Source organism: Halyomorpha halys, unplaced genomic scaffold (genome assembly GCF_000696795.3).
Source record: "Halyomorpha halys isolate HHAL.00 unplaced genomic scaffold, Hhal_1.1 Scaffold2196.1, whole genome shotgun sequence".
In the NCBI taxonomy this organism is placed as follows: Eukaryota; Metazoa; Arthropoda; class Insecta; order Hemiptera; family Pentatomidae; genus Halyomorpha; species Halyomorpha halys.
The window spans coordinates 27,392-43,242 of NW_027110201.1; the positions used below are offsets into that span (position 1 = coordinate 27,392).

General features: G+C 30.4%; 1 protein-coding gene across 1 annotated transcript in view; it reads left to right on the forward strand.

The window, feature by feature from the left end:
• The window catches only part of LOC106691265 (myb/SANT-like DNA-binding domain-containing protein 4), a 63,611-nt gene that overhangs the window by 12,899 nt on the left and 34,861 nt on the right, over positions 1–15,851 (forward strand). The window contains exon 2 of the mRNA XM_067048352.1: positions 3,758–3,882. Within this exon, the coding sequence (XP_066904453.1) occupies positions 3,758–3,882 (125 nt within the window). The remainder of the gene's footprint in view (positions 1–3,757; positions 3,883–15,851) is intronic.

Sequence of the window (15,851 nt, forward strand, 5' to 3'; positions counted from 1 at the left end):
TTTTTTTTTTTTACTTTTATCATCCCATAGGCGTTGATGACCAGAGGGTTTTACGCCTTTAAGCAAAAAATCAACAACAACAACAACATCGAAATAGGTTATTATGGATGTTAATTGGTTCACAAAGTATATGCTAAAAAAAAAAATATCGAAGGTATAAAAGATTTTAATGTTTTCAAGTTTTAAAAATCTTCAAAAACGCAATGTTTGATCCCATATATTTTCAAATAATATAAATAATATACATTATTACTATTTACACGCCTACACCACACTACATCACCTGAACCACTAAAAATTTTAGTTTCATAGGCATTGCCATTTTTGGAGAGTAAAAACTGTGTCAGTGAGCAAGATCTAGTCTCACTGGCCGAAAATAAAATAATTAATATCTTTCTTAAAAATAAACAACGTATCCGTTCGCAACCGTAAATAATATATTATTTTGTATTTATTTATTGTGAAGTATTACATTTTGTTTGATTAATTATAATAGAGATTTGAGAGCACATTCATACCATATTCACAGAGGTATATAAATTAAATGATAAAAAAGTAATAAATAGTAAAAAAACTTTTTTTTAGTAAAATAACGTGTTAAACATATGTATTCCTATATACAATATTCAGCTTTGGGAGATCCAAATCAAGTATTCCCACTTGTTAGAGAAAAAGTGGGACGGGGGTTCCTGTAACTCCTGAAGTTACAGGAACTTGTCCTTCAACCACATCACTGGTACTAAAAGCCACTGCAGGCTAAGGAGGCGTTAGCCGCAGACGCTCAGGACTTGAGTGTAAAATCCGCTTATTGCCAGAACTCTTAAATAACTACCGTTTTAACCTTCGGTAAGAATTGTAGGTACGGGTGGAGCTAGGTAGGAATAGCGCTGTGCGAGCTTCTGTAAAGAAAAGTAGGAAGGATAATTGTTTTATTAATTCAAACTAGATAAAGATAGAAATGTATAAATGAAATGATACAATAATAGATTTTAAGCAGTGGCGTTGCCTACGCCCCAGCGGCATAAAAAATATACTATATTTCACATTTACATAATTAGTTGTAGACTTTCACTTAATGTACAAAAATAAGCTATATATTGTATTTAAAATAATTAAGGGAACGGCGTAGCTCAGTTGTAAGGCACTACTAACAATAAGGACCTAGTTCGAATCCAGCTGTGAAAGACAATTATTTATTCTGTTACTATAGTCGTGAGTCAACCCTGTGGATTCAGGAGCCCTCCGTGGTATCTGAGTCTCATAAATTGGGAACCCTTAACACATATAGCACAACATTTAGTCTAGTAATAGTTCTTCCTAGCAAAGTACTGCACCCCTTCACCAGTTGTAGTATTACAGATTTATTTTATTTATTATAATATAAGCAAGCCATAATGACAACGCCTCTGAAGATAATTGTCGCCTTTTCTTATCTAAAAATAAAAAGAGGTGAAACGTGCTCCATAAAAGCCTGTGTACAATCAGTAGTTGATGGGAACAGTAGATAACATCGAACTTGAACTATCGATACCATATCATTCATAGCTCATAAAACTCGGGACAATATAAACACAATTTAACTGCTATACTGCCTGAGTCATACCTAGTACAGATTGCAACAGAATATTTTGCTTTTCAACCTCTACATCTTACAAATGATGTAATGAAATATTCATTAAATTTGATTAATATATAAAACTATAATACTGTCTTCATAATTAACTGATGTCAAAACAAGAAGTTGACGGAAAAAAACACTTATTACTAAATAGCTAATTTGCAAATTTTGCTATCTTGGATTTTATTGCATTTTAAATTTCGGTTGCCAAAAACAGTAAGTGGAAATATTGCGATTATCCAAAATTTCGAATTTGAGTTTTCGTTTTGAGATCTCCTGAGTCCAAATAGCCAAGTCCCTCCAAAATAGTCTGTATGTCTGTGAATAGCCCACCTCAAAAACGAAAAGTCGCAATCTGGATTATCTCTCTAGGAAGTCTGGTGAGTCAATTCTTTTAAAATTTTTTGAGGTTTATTACTTCCATCATTTGCAATAAATTATTATTTATTTATTCATTAACAATTGTACAAGGTTTCGGGACCACTGTCCCATATTCATGCTCTATAAAAACCTATAACAATAATAAAAACTATATAACACCGATCTTCTACTTTATATATTTTATTTTATACAATAAAAGTCACCTCATGATTTCATATGGGAAATCATGTCCTCCATTTGTGCATCTTCACCGAAAGTCGCACAAAACCGAAATAACATATTTAGGGCACAGCTTAAAAGCTTTAGAGTCGTTTTCGAAAAAATCCTTAAAAAATGTATATTAGATTCCATAAGTGGCACTTCCGATTTTAAGGAAAATGTTGCTGTAACTTCCCAGGCACACATATGCCCTAAATATTTCATTTCAGTTTCGTTCGACCAACCGGAAGTGCTACTTAGGGAATCTATTATACACTATTAAGTTTTTCTCGAAAACGCCTCTGAAGCTTTTAAGCTGTGCCTTAGATATGTTATTTCAGTTTTGTACGACTTTTCGTTTTTGAGGTGTGCTATTCACAGACATACAGACCATTTCGGAGGGACTTGGTTATTTGAACTCTCAAAACGAAAACTCAAATTCGATTATTGGACGATGGCAATGATTCTCCTAACTATTTTTGACAACTGAAAGTTAAGAAGTGCCTGTATGACAGTTAGAGTTGCGATGGCATTTACTATCGCGGCAGTGCAGTAAATGTTAAGAGACTTAAGACACTTTTTTTTTTTGTAATTACCAAAACTTATTTTAATCATAAAAAAATTACAATTGTTCCTGCCATCTGACAGATAGCTACAGAGTTTATTTTTTCCTGATCAATTAATAAAACTTTTTATGAAAAATATTATATATTTATTAAATAAATCAAATTGTATCCTTGTATAGTCTCAACATTTTTTATTACATCAATAGTCCAACGTTTCGGCCATCCTCAAGGACAATCTTCAATATTAATTCTCACCTCACAACAAAATTTAATAATTGTTTTGCAGGCTATTCTACCCAGGTCATTAATTATAAGTCAAACACACCCTATTTTCTAAAAATTCATAAATATTTAAAACTTTTAATTTTCAATTTATCCATACTATCACATATAACTTATAAATAGTTTGTTTATATGGTAGTGATAGGATGGATAAATTGAAAATTAAAAGTTTTAAATATTTATGAATTTTTAGAAAATAGGGTGTGTTTGACTTATAATTAATGACCTGGAGAGAATAGCCTGCAAAACAATTTTTAAATTTTCATGCACTTCCCAACCACCCAAACCAACTCGTTTCTAACCTGGCTTCTCCTTCACTACCTAATAATCCTCCTAGACGTCTGAAAAGAAGATGGCCTCGAGATCTTCTCCTTTAGAAATGTTTTTGGAGTTCTATCAATGGGTAGATTCTCCACATGTTTTTATCATGTCATAATATCACTTACAGCAAATTTGCTTGATGTGTATATATGTATACAGTTGAAAATATCAATAAATAAATTATTTAAAAAAAAAAAAAATTTGATGTGAGGTGAGAATTTATATTGAAGATTGTTCTTGAGGATGGCCGAAACGTTGGACTATTGATGTAATATAAGTGTTGAGACTATACAAGGATAAGGAGGTTTTTGATTTATTTAATAAATAATTACCAGTCTCAAGAAATTGAAAAAATATATTTAAGTTATATATTTATTTGTTATTTTTTTAGGAATATTGATGGTGTTGCTGATGAGCAAAACTACTTTTTCACTGCTGAGCCACGTCAGCTCGCGATAGCGGGTGTCCAGGCGCTTCCTGGTCTTCTGGTCTCTACATCCAATTACCAATTGCCAGGTAAACCTAATTAACCTTGTCTGTAATCACTTCGTGACCGATATCAATTGGCAGTCGAGTCTATGTGTCATCAATCACAGGGTGTATGGTAGTAGTTGTTGGATAGCCAGCATCTCATTGCGAAATCCTGGTGTTCTCCAGAACAACTATCTGATGAGTGACGAAGCTACGGGTAGAGGTTATAGCTATCAATAAGTGTTACGGAAATAATATCTCATCTGCAGAGAAGTGAACCTTCACTTGTAAAATTTTTGATACTACTACTATCAGTTGTATTCATAATGTTTTTTTTATTTTAATGTATGTATTGTGGGTCGGTTTCTTGTTTAAAGAAAAAAAATGTTTATTATGTATATGTTGTAGATTATTTCTCAAATGACTCGTGAGATTTTCAAATAATAATCCCACAATAAAGATAAGGACTATTATTATGAAAAAAAAAGAAGAATTAATTGAAGAAATATTTAAAACTTAACACAACTTCTGGAATATAGTTTTTTTTTTTTCTTTCCCAGTTAGTTCGCAACAAACCTATATTTTTTATTAATGTTACATTGATAATATGTTATTATTAATATTTGGTATTATAATCACATCCTGTGTTTTCATTCCTAATTTGTTTTTACACAAATTAAATTTATAACGATTCCAATTTATAAAAAAAAATATAATTTCTAATTGAAGTATTGCCATATTATATTCTTTTAAAATACACCTCTTACTGATGATTTTTCAGTTTGTAATGAAACTTTTTATAAGAGCATGTAAAAGTGTGCAAAAGTATAACATGTGACAAAATTTCAATTATAAATTGTACAAAAATAGAACACTAAACAAATAGTTTAAGGATACTGATGTAAAAAACAAAATAGGAAGAGAAAACTCAAGATCCAACTATAATGATAAAAGAACTCCTGAAAATGGACGGACGGTCCGTCAAGATAAAGGATATATTATTAATGTAAAAATTAATAAAAAATAAAAGGTTAAAGTATACAGCTTTGAGTTTTTTGAGATTATTTGCTTTTTCATGTTTGTTAACTTTTGAAGTTAGGAAAACGGCAAGTCGATATTTTTTAGATCTCAAAATATAATAAAAATTTGTACCTACCACTACGACCCATGGTGAGTAAGGAATTCAATAGGTTGTAAGGAAGAAGTTTCTTCGACAACGGTTGCACAAGGAGATCATTTTTTTGTTTATGATAGTTTAATACCAAATTTCAATACAACCACTTCTAACAAATAAATGGTTATATTTTTTAATAAATTTTTTTTTTAACTTTATTGAGATTTACAACTGTACATATTAACACAATTAGTAAATTTTCTGTAAGTTTATAATGAAGTGATACAGGCGTGTTGAGAATCTACCCATTGGTAGAACTCTAATAACGTTTTTACATCAGGAGGTCTCGAGTACATCTTCTTTTCAGGTGCCTGTTTGGGTGGTTAGGGAATTAATAATGGAAAGAATGATATCTGGATCGGCATATATCGATTACATACAGTTACATAAATAAATTAAAATTTTAAACCCTATAAATTAAACTTTGTTTTTTTTTTTTTAATATTAAATTTTATTCCGTCAACTAGATGTAAAAAAGAAATAAATAACAACTCTGAAAGATCCTAAATTAATTTTTTTTAAATAATAATTTTCCTATAGGGGATATATTGGCTTTTGAAGAATAATTTTGAGCTATGATCCGGGAGTAAATTGTATTTGTTGATTTAAAAAAAACACACTGTAATTAACTCTAAATTAAATAACTTGATAAGAGTACGGGTCTATGTTGGATCTCTTTATCAGTTTTTATCTCTCCGCTCTAAGTGGACTGCTATACGAGCTACTATAATTTGAGATGTAGTTTTAGTATTTTCATTTAAAAGACTTATATTAGATATAGCTCTAATAATAATGTAAGAAATTAATTGACGATTCTATGGGTTGCATAGATAAGGCTTTCATATCTTAATTAGCAACAGATACTTATTGTACAAGAGACTTTATGTGAATCTTGGGACAAACTGTGGAAAGGAAAGCGAGCAGAGGAGAAAAGGTTCGGAGGACGGTCAAAAGTTTACAAAAAAAATTCCATTAAGTGCGGTGAGATTGTGCCAAATGAGATAAGATTAGGCCGAGACATAAGTCCACCAATCAGTGCTCAGGTTTGTTCCTAAACCTATTATTTTTAATAATGGAATCATCCTCCTCTGTTTCAATATTTATGATACGCAATTGCTTTCAATAATCCATAGTTTCACCAATTTTTGGAAATCTGTGAAAAGTTACGTTTACGACTGACCGTTTTGATTAAACTTGGTGTATGGTCTTATACTCATTGAATTAGTGTGTCACTGCTTACATAACGAACTTTCAACAAAAATTCCTTTAATTTTCTTCATATTAAACAATCGACCATCCCTGATTGTTAGTAATAAAATAAACCAGATAAATATTAACTATGAAAGAATTTTATTTTTAAATAAAGCATGAAAGGAGGAAACGATTTTCATGCACCCGGCTATAATGCAGACTGGGATATGCGCACGGTCTCTCCCGATCTCAATCCACAGAACACGGCTAGGTTACCTTTAGTTAAACTGTTTCATAGCTATAAGAATCTTTAATTTTTTTGTTTTGAAAACATCTTTTAATAGTAATAAACCATGGGTGAATATATAATGTAAAATAAGTTGGAATTTTTTTTTTTTTCATGGCAGTTATTACAGAAGTCAGTTTTTACTTTCACTTTCCAATTTGAAATATATAGTAAGGGTATTGTTAATCCGAGTGATAAAGAAACAGATGTTTTGTGTACAAAAATTAATTTCATTTAAAAATGGTAAGTGAAATTTGCAGGATGTACACGACAGATTTTTAATTTGATTTTTGGATTTTGGATTTTGAAATATTGAAACCTCAAATTGAGGGCTATTTTTTATTTAATTTAATTTTGTTTTGTCTTGTTTGATTATAAAGGTTAACAAGGTTGAAAATGATAAACAAATCAAAAGTAACTAATAACGAAAAAGAAAATTACCAAATATAGATCAAAAGTGAAAATTAAATGTCACATAAAATAAGCTAGAAATATAATAAATTTTAAATGTATAATAATAAGTCAATAAAAATGTGGATGTGAGAAGTGATGCAGAGCTTCCTGGAACAATAATTGATGACTAAGGACAAAAGAGAGAGGGAAGGAATCAGAAAAACTATTTACATCTTTTCCTTTCTTTTATTTTAGATTCATATCCTGTTCCAAATAAAGGAATAAAAGTAAAAAGATATGTTGCATATTTATTAATCAAAAAATGAGAATTCATTTTTATCGATGAAAAAAAATTCAATTCTTATATTTTTCTAGTTTGTTAGTCAGTGTTCAGTAGAAACTGATTTATTTGTGATGTAAACTACTAAAATTTAAAAAAAAATTATCCAAATTTGGTTTCAAAACAATTTTTATTTCTTTATAATTCCGACGTTTCGGCCAATTCGACCATCCTCAAGGACAATCTATCACAAACAGCTTTTATTATACATATGGCCTTTAACAATTTTGAACAAATAACAATATTATTAATAAATTATCATATCTTAATACTACACAATTTTAGAACCACACTATTTAAAAAAACAACTTTATGTGGCCTGAAATTAATTCTGCCCAGGTCATTAATTTCAGGCCACAATTATCCTATGAGACATTAAACATTAGTGAATCATATAATTTTGCTAATAAGCAATTCTCAGATTATGTCTAATTACCTAATTAGTCAATTGTTCATATTAAATAAAAAATTAACTCTTCAACACCTAAGATGACATGAAAACATTTTTATTTATGTGCTTTCCGCCATTCTTCATTGCCTACAACATTATATGTTAAATATTATTTTTTCTAAATTTTTTGGATTTTTATAAGTATATAATACTACTCTTATTTCCCAAAATGTGTCGTAAACCTGAAAAAAACCAAAACATTTTGCTTATCCCAATAAGTTAAGGATAAAATCCTTTGATACTTATATTTACCCATTTTTCATTACTAGTAAAAATCTGGGATTATTAATTATTTCCCATAATTGAGTTACTTTAGAGGACGATGTTTTTTAACAAACCTCATTAAAGTACTGTCTACTTCAATGAGGATAAGATCTATCTGAATTTAAAAACCACTCAATTTTACATTGATTTACCAAATTTAGTGAAATCCCTTGGAGTCGTTTTGAAGAAAATCCTAAAAAAGTGTAAAATCGATTATGTAAACTGGCACTTCCGGTTGGTTGATTTTAACCATAAAATTTGCTGTAATATCCAAGACATACACCTTCCCCAAATTTAAATTATTATACTAATTAATTTTCGACAAATTTATTTTTGAGCTGCGCTGTTTATGCACATACATAGACTGTTTTGTGAGAACTGGTAAATAACCAAGTCTTGGGCTAATTAACACGTTTTGAGGTTCTCTGGATAAAAATAGAACTCAGGAGACCTCAAAGCTCGTCAAAAACTGGAATTAGATATTTTTTACGATGGCGGTACTTCCTCTCACCATATATTCCATATATATTTCGGAGTGAAAGTGAAAGTAAAATCAAATTGGAAAATCAGTGCCAGGGCAATGGATTAGTCATGAGCTAAAAGTTTTTAATATTCACAAGGTAACAAACTAAAAATGTTACTTCTTCAAAGTCTATTTTTCTAAGTACATTAGTAATAAGCTTCTCAATCTTTATTAATGTTATCGTATTTCACACTTCATTTTAATTAGTTATTATAATGTAATCAATTTTAATTAATCGATCACAGGAGTAAGGCCAGTGTATGGCTCTGCCCTGATGAATGTACAACGAAATTCGTAAAATCCGACGAGTGTTTCCGATAGAAAAACAAGTATTCTTTAGGAATTATTCATAGCGCCATTCGTATTATTCGGTCACGTATTGGGATCCTATAAGTAATCGACGGGATAGTAAGCAAGTGCGTTTAGATTGAAGGAAAAGTATATTTGTCGATTTATTAAGTCACAAACTTTCTATTTTGCCGAGAATAGTCAGAAGCCTCTTTAGTTTTTCTAATGAATGTATTGCCTTTATCTGAAGAATGTGTAATTAGTAAGGTGCGCTGGAGATAAGGAGGTTCGGGCGCCATGTTTGGCTGTTGTGGCAGATAGCTAAATAGCAAATAAATTCTTCAACGTCTTCTTTACTAAGAGAGTCGACTGGGAAGGAGATAACCTGTCCCTGTCCTATTTGTTGAGCAATTTTAATGCCCTGATAAGAGTGGTATTATTGTGTCTTTGATAAATTTCTGTGCAGTTGAACGTATAGCGGTTTGATTAATTTATCTAAGAATATTGTTGCTTGTTTATGAATAATAGTAATTAATGCTTAAATATTACTATATCTAGAAAAGGAATATATTTTGCTATATTGAGGCACTGCTTACCAGCTACTGCATACGTAAAACCCACCCTATAAAACATATATATACAAATAATTTAAAAATTTAGATTCTACCACACTTCACTTGAAAACGCATCTTTAGTGGTACTAAATTAGTCTTTGTTCTGGTTTTTACATGTAAATTCTGAACTTTGTTTTAAGGCGAAAACTTTAAAGTATAAAAAATTGAATTACATTAAAGTCTGCGTTAATTGAGTACCGTAACTGATTAATTTGGTCAAACAGCATGTTATAAACCGCAAGTCAAAAACATTTTTTTTTTTTTTCATATTTTGCTCAAAATAAGGTAATAGTTTGTGTATGTAAATCCAAATATAATTAACGAATTAGATATTTTTCGCCTATAAACGGTGGATCCTAATAAAGAAGTTATAATCAAAAATTAAAAATGAGTAGCATAGAGTAATGATTCATACGAACGATATTGTCATAAACCACCTGCTGCGGTTGTTCCTTATGCTCTAATAGTTGGTCTGTTGAAATCAATATACAACCTGAACAAATGGTTTACGACCACACCACTTGTCTAAATTATTACATTATGTACTAATTCCATGCATAATTTAACGTTCTTAAATTTCTTATGTAACTTTTTAATTAGGACTCACGACTATGAGTTATAGGCGAGAAACCGAAAGTAAGATCTACAATATCAAATTCCTTACTTTATCAAACTAATTTGCTGCTAAGTGACTCTTTTAAGACCACCAGAAATCCTCTTGCGTGTCAAGTTTGGTTTCTTATATACCTCAGTTATTGTATATACCTCAGTTACAGACAAACTTAGAAGGTTTGTAGTTACCAACATACTTCTTGCCCGAATTAAAAGTTAATGGTACTCATTCATTTATTGCTGTTTAATTTCTTATATTATAATCTTTTTCTCTGGGAAGCTGTTTTAGAGTATATATATTTTTTTTCGTATCCTCCTGAACAAAATCAATTTAATACATACATACATACAACAGAGTAATGATATATACCTGTGAAATATAGTGGCATTATCATGTGGCCTACGCCAATGAATTATTGGAACAATGAGGTATGTACCGCTGGTTTGAGAGCATAGGTGAAAACAATTAAATAACTAATTCATATTAAATTAATTGAGTAATTAGTAGGAGTTTTAGAACAGCTAGAAATGCGTTTCCATTTCAAGTATTATATAAATTATTTTTTAAAAGTTGCAAATGTATGTTCAATGGTTTGAATTTTATCCATCCAGGCTCCTATAATATTGTTTATCTATTTTTGAGAAAGAGTATAACAATAAAATTTGATAATTTGGATTGAAAAAGGAAGACAAATAGCAATTTAGAATGTCAAATCAATATAAGTACTGGCGCCCGAATCTTATCTTAAGCGCTATTGACTAATTACATAATGTCCAGACAAAGGTTCGAAGTGAAGTCACTAATTTTCTGTTTGTGACATTTAAAGTAAGATAACCTAATATTTTGCCTCCCTTCATGTCACTTAGCTATTGAAAACTGTCAGCTAGAGATGATAATGTATGTCAGTTTTAAAGAAAATATCACGCAATTATAGCGAAAATGAGTCTAAAATAAATAACTCAATTTTTCTAAAAATTTAGTAAACAAAATAACTGGACTGTTATCCATGCAGAACACAACTTGAAGAACTTGTAAATAACATGTAAATTACAAAAATTGAAATATTGGGTATGAAAATAATTAAAAATTATTGTGGTTTAATTTTTAAGCTTAGGTATTGGAAGATTCTAACATCACTAACAATTATTTGTAAAACAATAAATGTTAGTATATAACTAACGTATCGCCAGCTATAATAAAGAAAATCATGAAATGACACATATGAAAATAACACGTACATCAAGTAAGTACATATTGTAAGACAGATCAATCTACGCTCGGCATACTTCACAAAAATGCATAATAATATATTTATTTATCAGAAATCTCAAATATACCACAACAATATATTTAGTCATGTTTGTAGTATTGATATTTTGTGATGCATTGAACTGTAATTTATAGTTTTTGAAAGTTTTTCTCATTAATTAATTGATATTATTTATGAAAGTAATATGGTCCGGGTGCGGTCAGAAAAACTCAAATAGTAGAATTATACTATTTTAATGAGCCAACGTTTCGCCCCACGTTGCAGGGCTTCGTCAGGGCTAAAAAAGATACAAACACATAGTTACAAAAGGAAAAAAAAAACATAAGTGTAAAATAACAGGGGTATAAAATGTAAAAAAGTAAGATATAATAAGAAAATTTAAGGTAGTAAATTATAATAGTAGTAACTATTACCCTTTACATTTACTATTTACTACCTTAAATTTTCTTATTATATATTACTTTTTTACATTTTATACCCCTGTTATTTTACACTTATGTTTTTGTTTTCCTTTTGTAACTATGTGTTTGTATATTTTTTAGCCCTGACGAAGCCCTGCAACGTGGGGCGAAACGTTGGCTCATTAAAATAGTATAATTCTACTATTTGAGTTTTTCTGACCGCACCCGGACCATATTCCTTTCATCTTTACACACGGTCAATCAATAATCTTCCAGTATGATATTACTTATATTCATAATGGTGGAAGATGGTCCGGGTGGCGGCCAATAAAGGCATCAAAATATTGAAAGAGAACTATTTATTATTAACCAACGTTTGCAGGGCTTCGTCAGGGCTCTATGAAAGAACATGATACAAGTGGGGCGAAACGTGGGTTAACAATAAATAGTTTTCTTTTACTATTTTGTTACCTTTATTGACCGCTACTATCTTCCTCCAATCTACTTCATACGGCCAACTATAGTCTTCCTATATTTACAATGATTTTATAAATAATATTTAAAAAAAATAATAATAATAACGGTCTTTCTGATGTTTTACTTGATTCTCAAAAATTTTTTTAGGTTATTGGACTGTGGAAAAACATGAGTGTTCAAATTCGACAAAATATAAATTCATGTTATATTCTTTATTTTATTGCATTGGAGCGGGTAGCTCAGTCAGTAAGGCGCCGTGCTAATCATTCACTCGGTTCGAATCCATCGGTGGCAAATAATTATGTATTCTGTTACTATAGTAGTGAGGCAAACCTGTGGTTTCGGAAGCCCCAACCTCATAAAGTGGGTACCCGTAATTGGAGAAAAGTCTGGCGGTTGAATGTGATCAAGCACAGATCGTCTATCTGTATAACCGTTGTTCAAGAAACAGTACTTCCTTAAAAAAGTTCTGAATGTCTGACGCTTTAGGTGTTGCTGCGGTACAGATGTTCATTTTATTTTATGCTTATATTTCTTACTGTTTACTATTACTATTACCTTCTTTATTATTTTTGTGGTATTTATTTTCAGATAAAAATTACTGAAACTATATCAAAATTGGAAACATCAGTTAAAAGGCCGGTAAAATGGCTGATATTCATTTTCCAATTGCCTATTTTCAGTTTCGAGCCCCTTGGCATAGGTTACATGTTATTCTATCCGCATATATAATAAACAACAATTCACTTAACCTGTCCTCTTGCTTTACTCCTGTTTCCATTTCAAATCTGTTGAGATTTTTAACTCAACAGCAATAAATAAATCATCATTAATATTATAATAAATTTGGATTTTTCCATTTCAGTACTTCGGAGATTAAAATCACTATATTGAATTTTCCTAACTTTAAAGAATAACAGTTTGAAATTGAAGAATAGATGTCTCCCTCACCTCGAATAAAAATAATACTTAGTTTTTTAAAATCATACATTTGCTAATTGTGAGAAAGTAGGAAGTATACCTCGAAGGTATATATCATATACTACATCATGTTTTTCTGAGTTTACAGATTAGCAGTTTGAACAGATGTTTCCCTAGAAATAAAACTATGAAAATTTAATTATGTCCGGCTAGCACATGGAGAGTCAGGAGTGTATTAGTTTGTAAGGAAGTACTGTTTCTGGAACAATGGTTATGCAAGGAAATGATTTATTCATGATAACGCTCAACCGGAAAAATTTTTCCTAAATAAAGGTACCCACTTTATGAAGCTAGACCGCGGAGGCTCTCTGAACCCACAGGTGTGACTCACTGCTACAGTAACAGAAAAAATATTTATCTTCCAAAGCCAGAGTCGACTCTGGGTCCTTGGAGTTAGTAGTACAGTGCCTTACCTACTGTACCATCGGCCCTCCCCCTAACCTCTCGAAATAAAAGCATACTTATTGTTTTTTTAAAGTATATAACTCCGATAGGGGTTATAGTAGGGGCTATAGTCTTTTTTTTACAAAAAAGGAGAAATAAGAGAGAAGAAGAATAAACAAAACCTCAATATTATATTATCTTAAACACTTACATTAATGGTTACAGAATAATCTCAATATTAACAGAAAGAGTCCCTCACAACTCAGAAGTCAAATTACAACTAATATAACTTTCAGCGAACTAAGATAATTAATTATACGCACTCTCACTTTTATTAACACTGTTCTCGACAAACACCAAAAAACCTCCCTCGCTCTCCTTCCCAGTGTTGCCCACGCAGTGTTGCCATCTCACATCTATGTCTCTGCAAAAATAAAAATATTTTAATAAAAACTTGTAATAATGCTAAACTGGTAAAAAGTCGGTATATCTTTCTTTAATTTCACATTTAAAGATTTATATCGATTTAACATAAAATTCCTCTCATTTTGTTAAGATTTTCTTTTTTTTTTCACATCGAAATTCATTTTGAACTAGAGCATTGCCCTTTTGGATAAACACCGCCGGGATTGTGTACTTAGCTGGAGTTGACACGCGTTCCGAGTTTAGTGTTTAGTACCACCTTCCTATTACATATTTAAATATATGCAAACAAATGCGGAAATGTTAAAACCTTAAAAAAAAAAAAGTCTGAGTTACGCTTTCTAATAACGGTAAAATTGATATATTTCATTTTGTAGTTGGTAATTTTGTATATGCATTTAAACCTTTCGTAATCTACAGTGCTCGACAACAGACAACCCTTTTTTAATGTCCCGATACAGCAGTGAACTAATTAAGACCCCTATGAGAAAGACATCTCTAACGGACGACAAAAGCCATCGTGACTAACGAAAGAATTTTCCCACAGAAACGGACCATTGTAAAAATGTGAATGTTGAGAAAACAATATCTAATGCCTTTATGTTTCGCTATAAATACGTAATTTTAAATATAGACTTATCTTTGTAATATAAAATTTTGTTGTATTGAAGTTACTTATTTATTTCATAATCAAATAATATTAATTTTACTAATAAATACTTTCTTAGTTAATTTAAGGGTTTTTCCACAATTGTGATAAACGCATTTCCCGATCGTTTTTCGCCATTTAACATAACTGTCCATTAAACTTTTAAAGTTTGAAATTATAAATTCAATCATAAATTTGTAGATGTAAAAAAACAAAACAGTTTTGCTATTTTATGGCTCTGTAGACTATTAATTGCTGAATTAAAAGAAAACAACATTGGTTGTATAATGTTTATGTAAGTAATCGAAGCAGCTTGTGATGCATAACTATCTCAATAATGGATTTCGTAATTGGAATCAGCAATTAAGTTTCAACTGATTATTATTTTCTTTTTTAAGATACCTCTACACGTTTTGCAAAAAATGGGAAATTCGTGCATTAGCAAACGTATAGATGGGTAATTTGAATTGAATGGTACAATGTGGTCAGAATTTGTGGCAGACCCGTCGAGTTCCGGTTTTCGGAGACATATCAAAGAGCGCTTGTGCTGCAGCCACACGTTGGCGTTCAGTTTTTATAATTACAGAACTGCCAACAGATAAATTCTTGTGCTTTCTGTATTTTGGTTAATTAAATAATTTTCCCAACCTTTGGATTTTATAATTAACTATAGTGTAAAATTGGAAAATTTAACAATGTCATGAATAATTAATAAATAATTCATTCAAAAATGGAAGTCATTAACCTCAAAAATTTTTAAATGAATTGACTCACCAGACTTCCTAGAGAGATAATCCGGAAAATTTAACATTCTATCGATTCGGTTAAAACACATTGTTTATCTTCTTAATTATCTTTAGGGGTTTATTTTTTATTAACATTGCTTAAATACGCATTTTTAAAGACATTATAGGTCTAGGTAATTAAATTAAAAAGTTTCTAATTGAAATTCTAGAATAAAAGTGGATATAGATTATGTAGTACCATTTATATTAAATTTTATTATCTACCACTTACTTTGCTGATATTTACGCTTCTTATGGAATGGAATAGCGGAAAAAATTTAAAAGAACACACAGATACAGTTTGTACTTCCTTTTTTACGAGGCATTTGTATAAATTTTGGATTTCCAACGATTGGCAAACGTGTAGATCCACATAAAATTATTCTCAGATAAAAGCAGTTTCCTTTAATGATATCTATATCGTTTATACAATTTCAATTCTCAACAAAATTGAAGCTCTATATGAGTATCTGTATTGTGTTGAATAAATTACTTTTAAAGAATTCA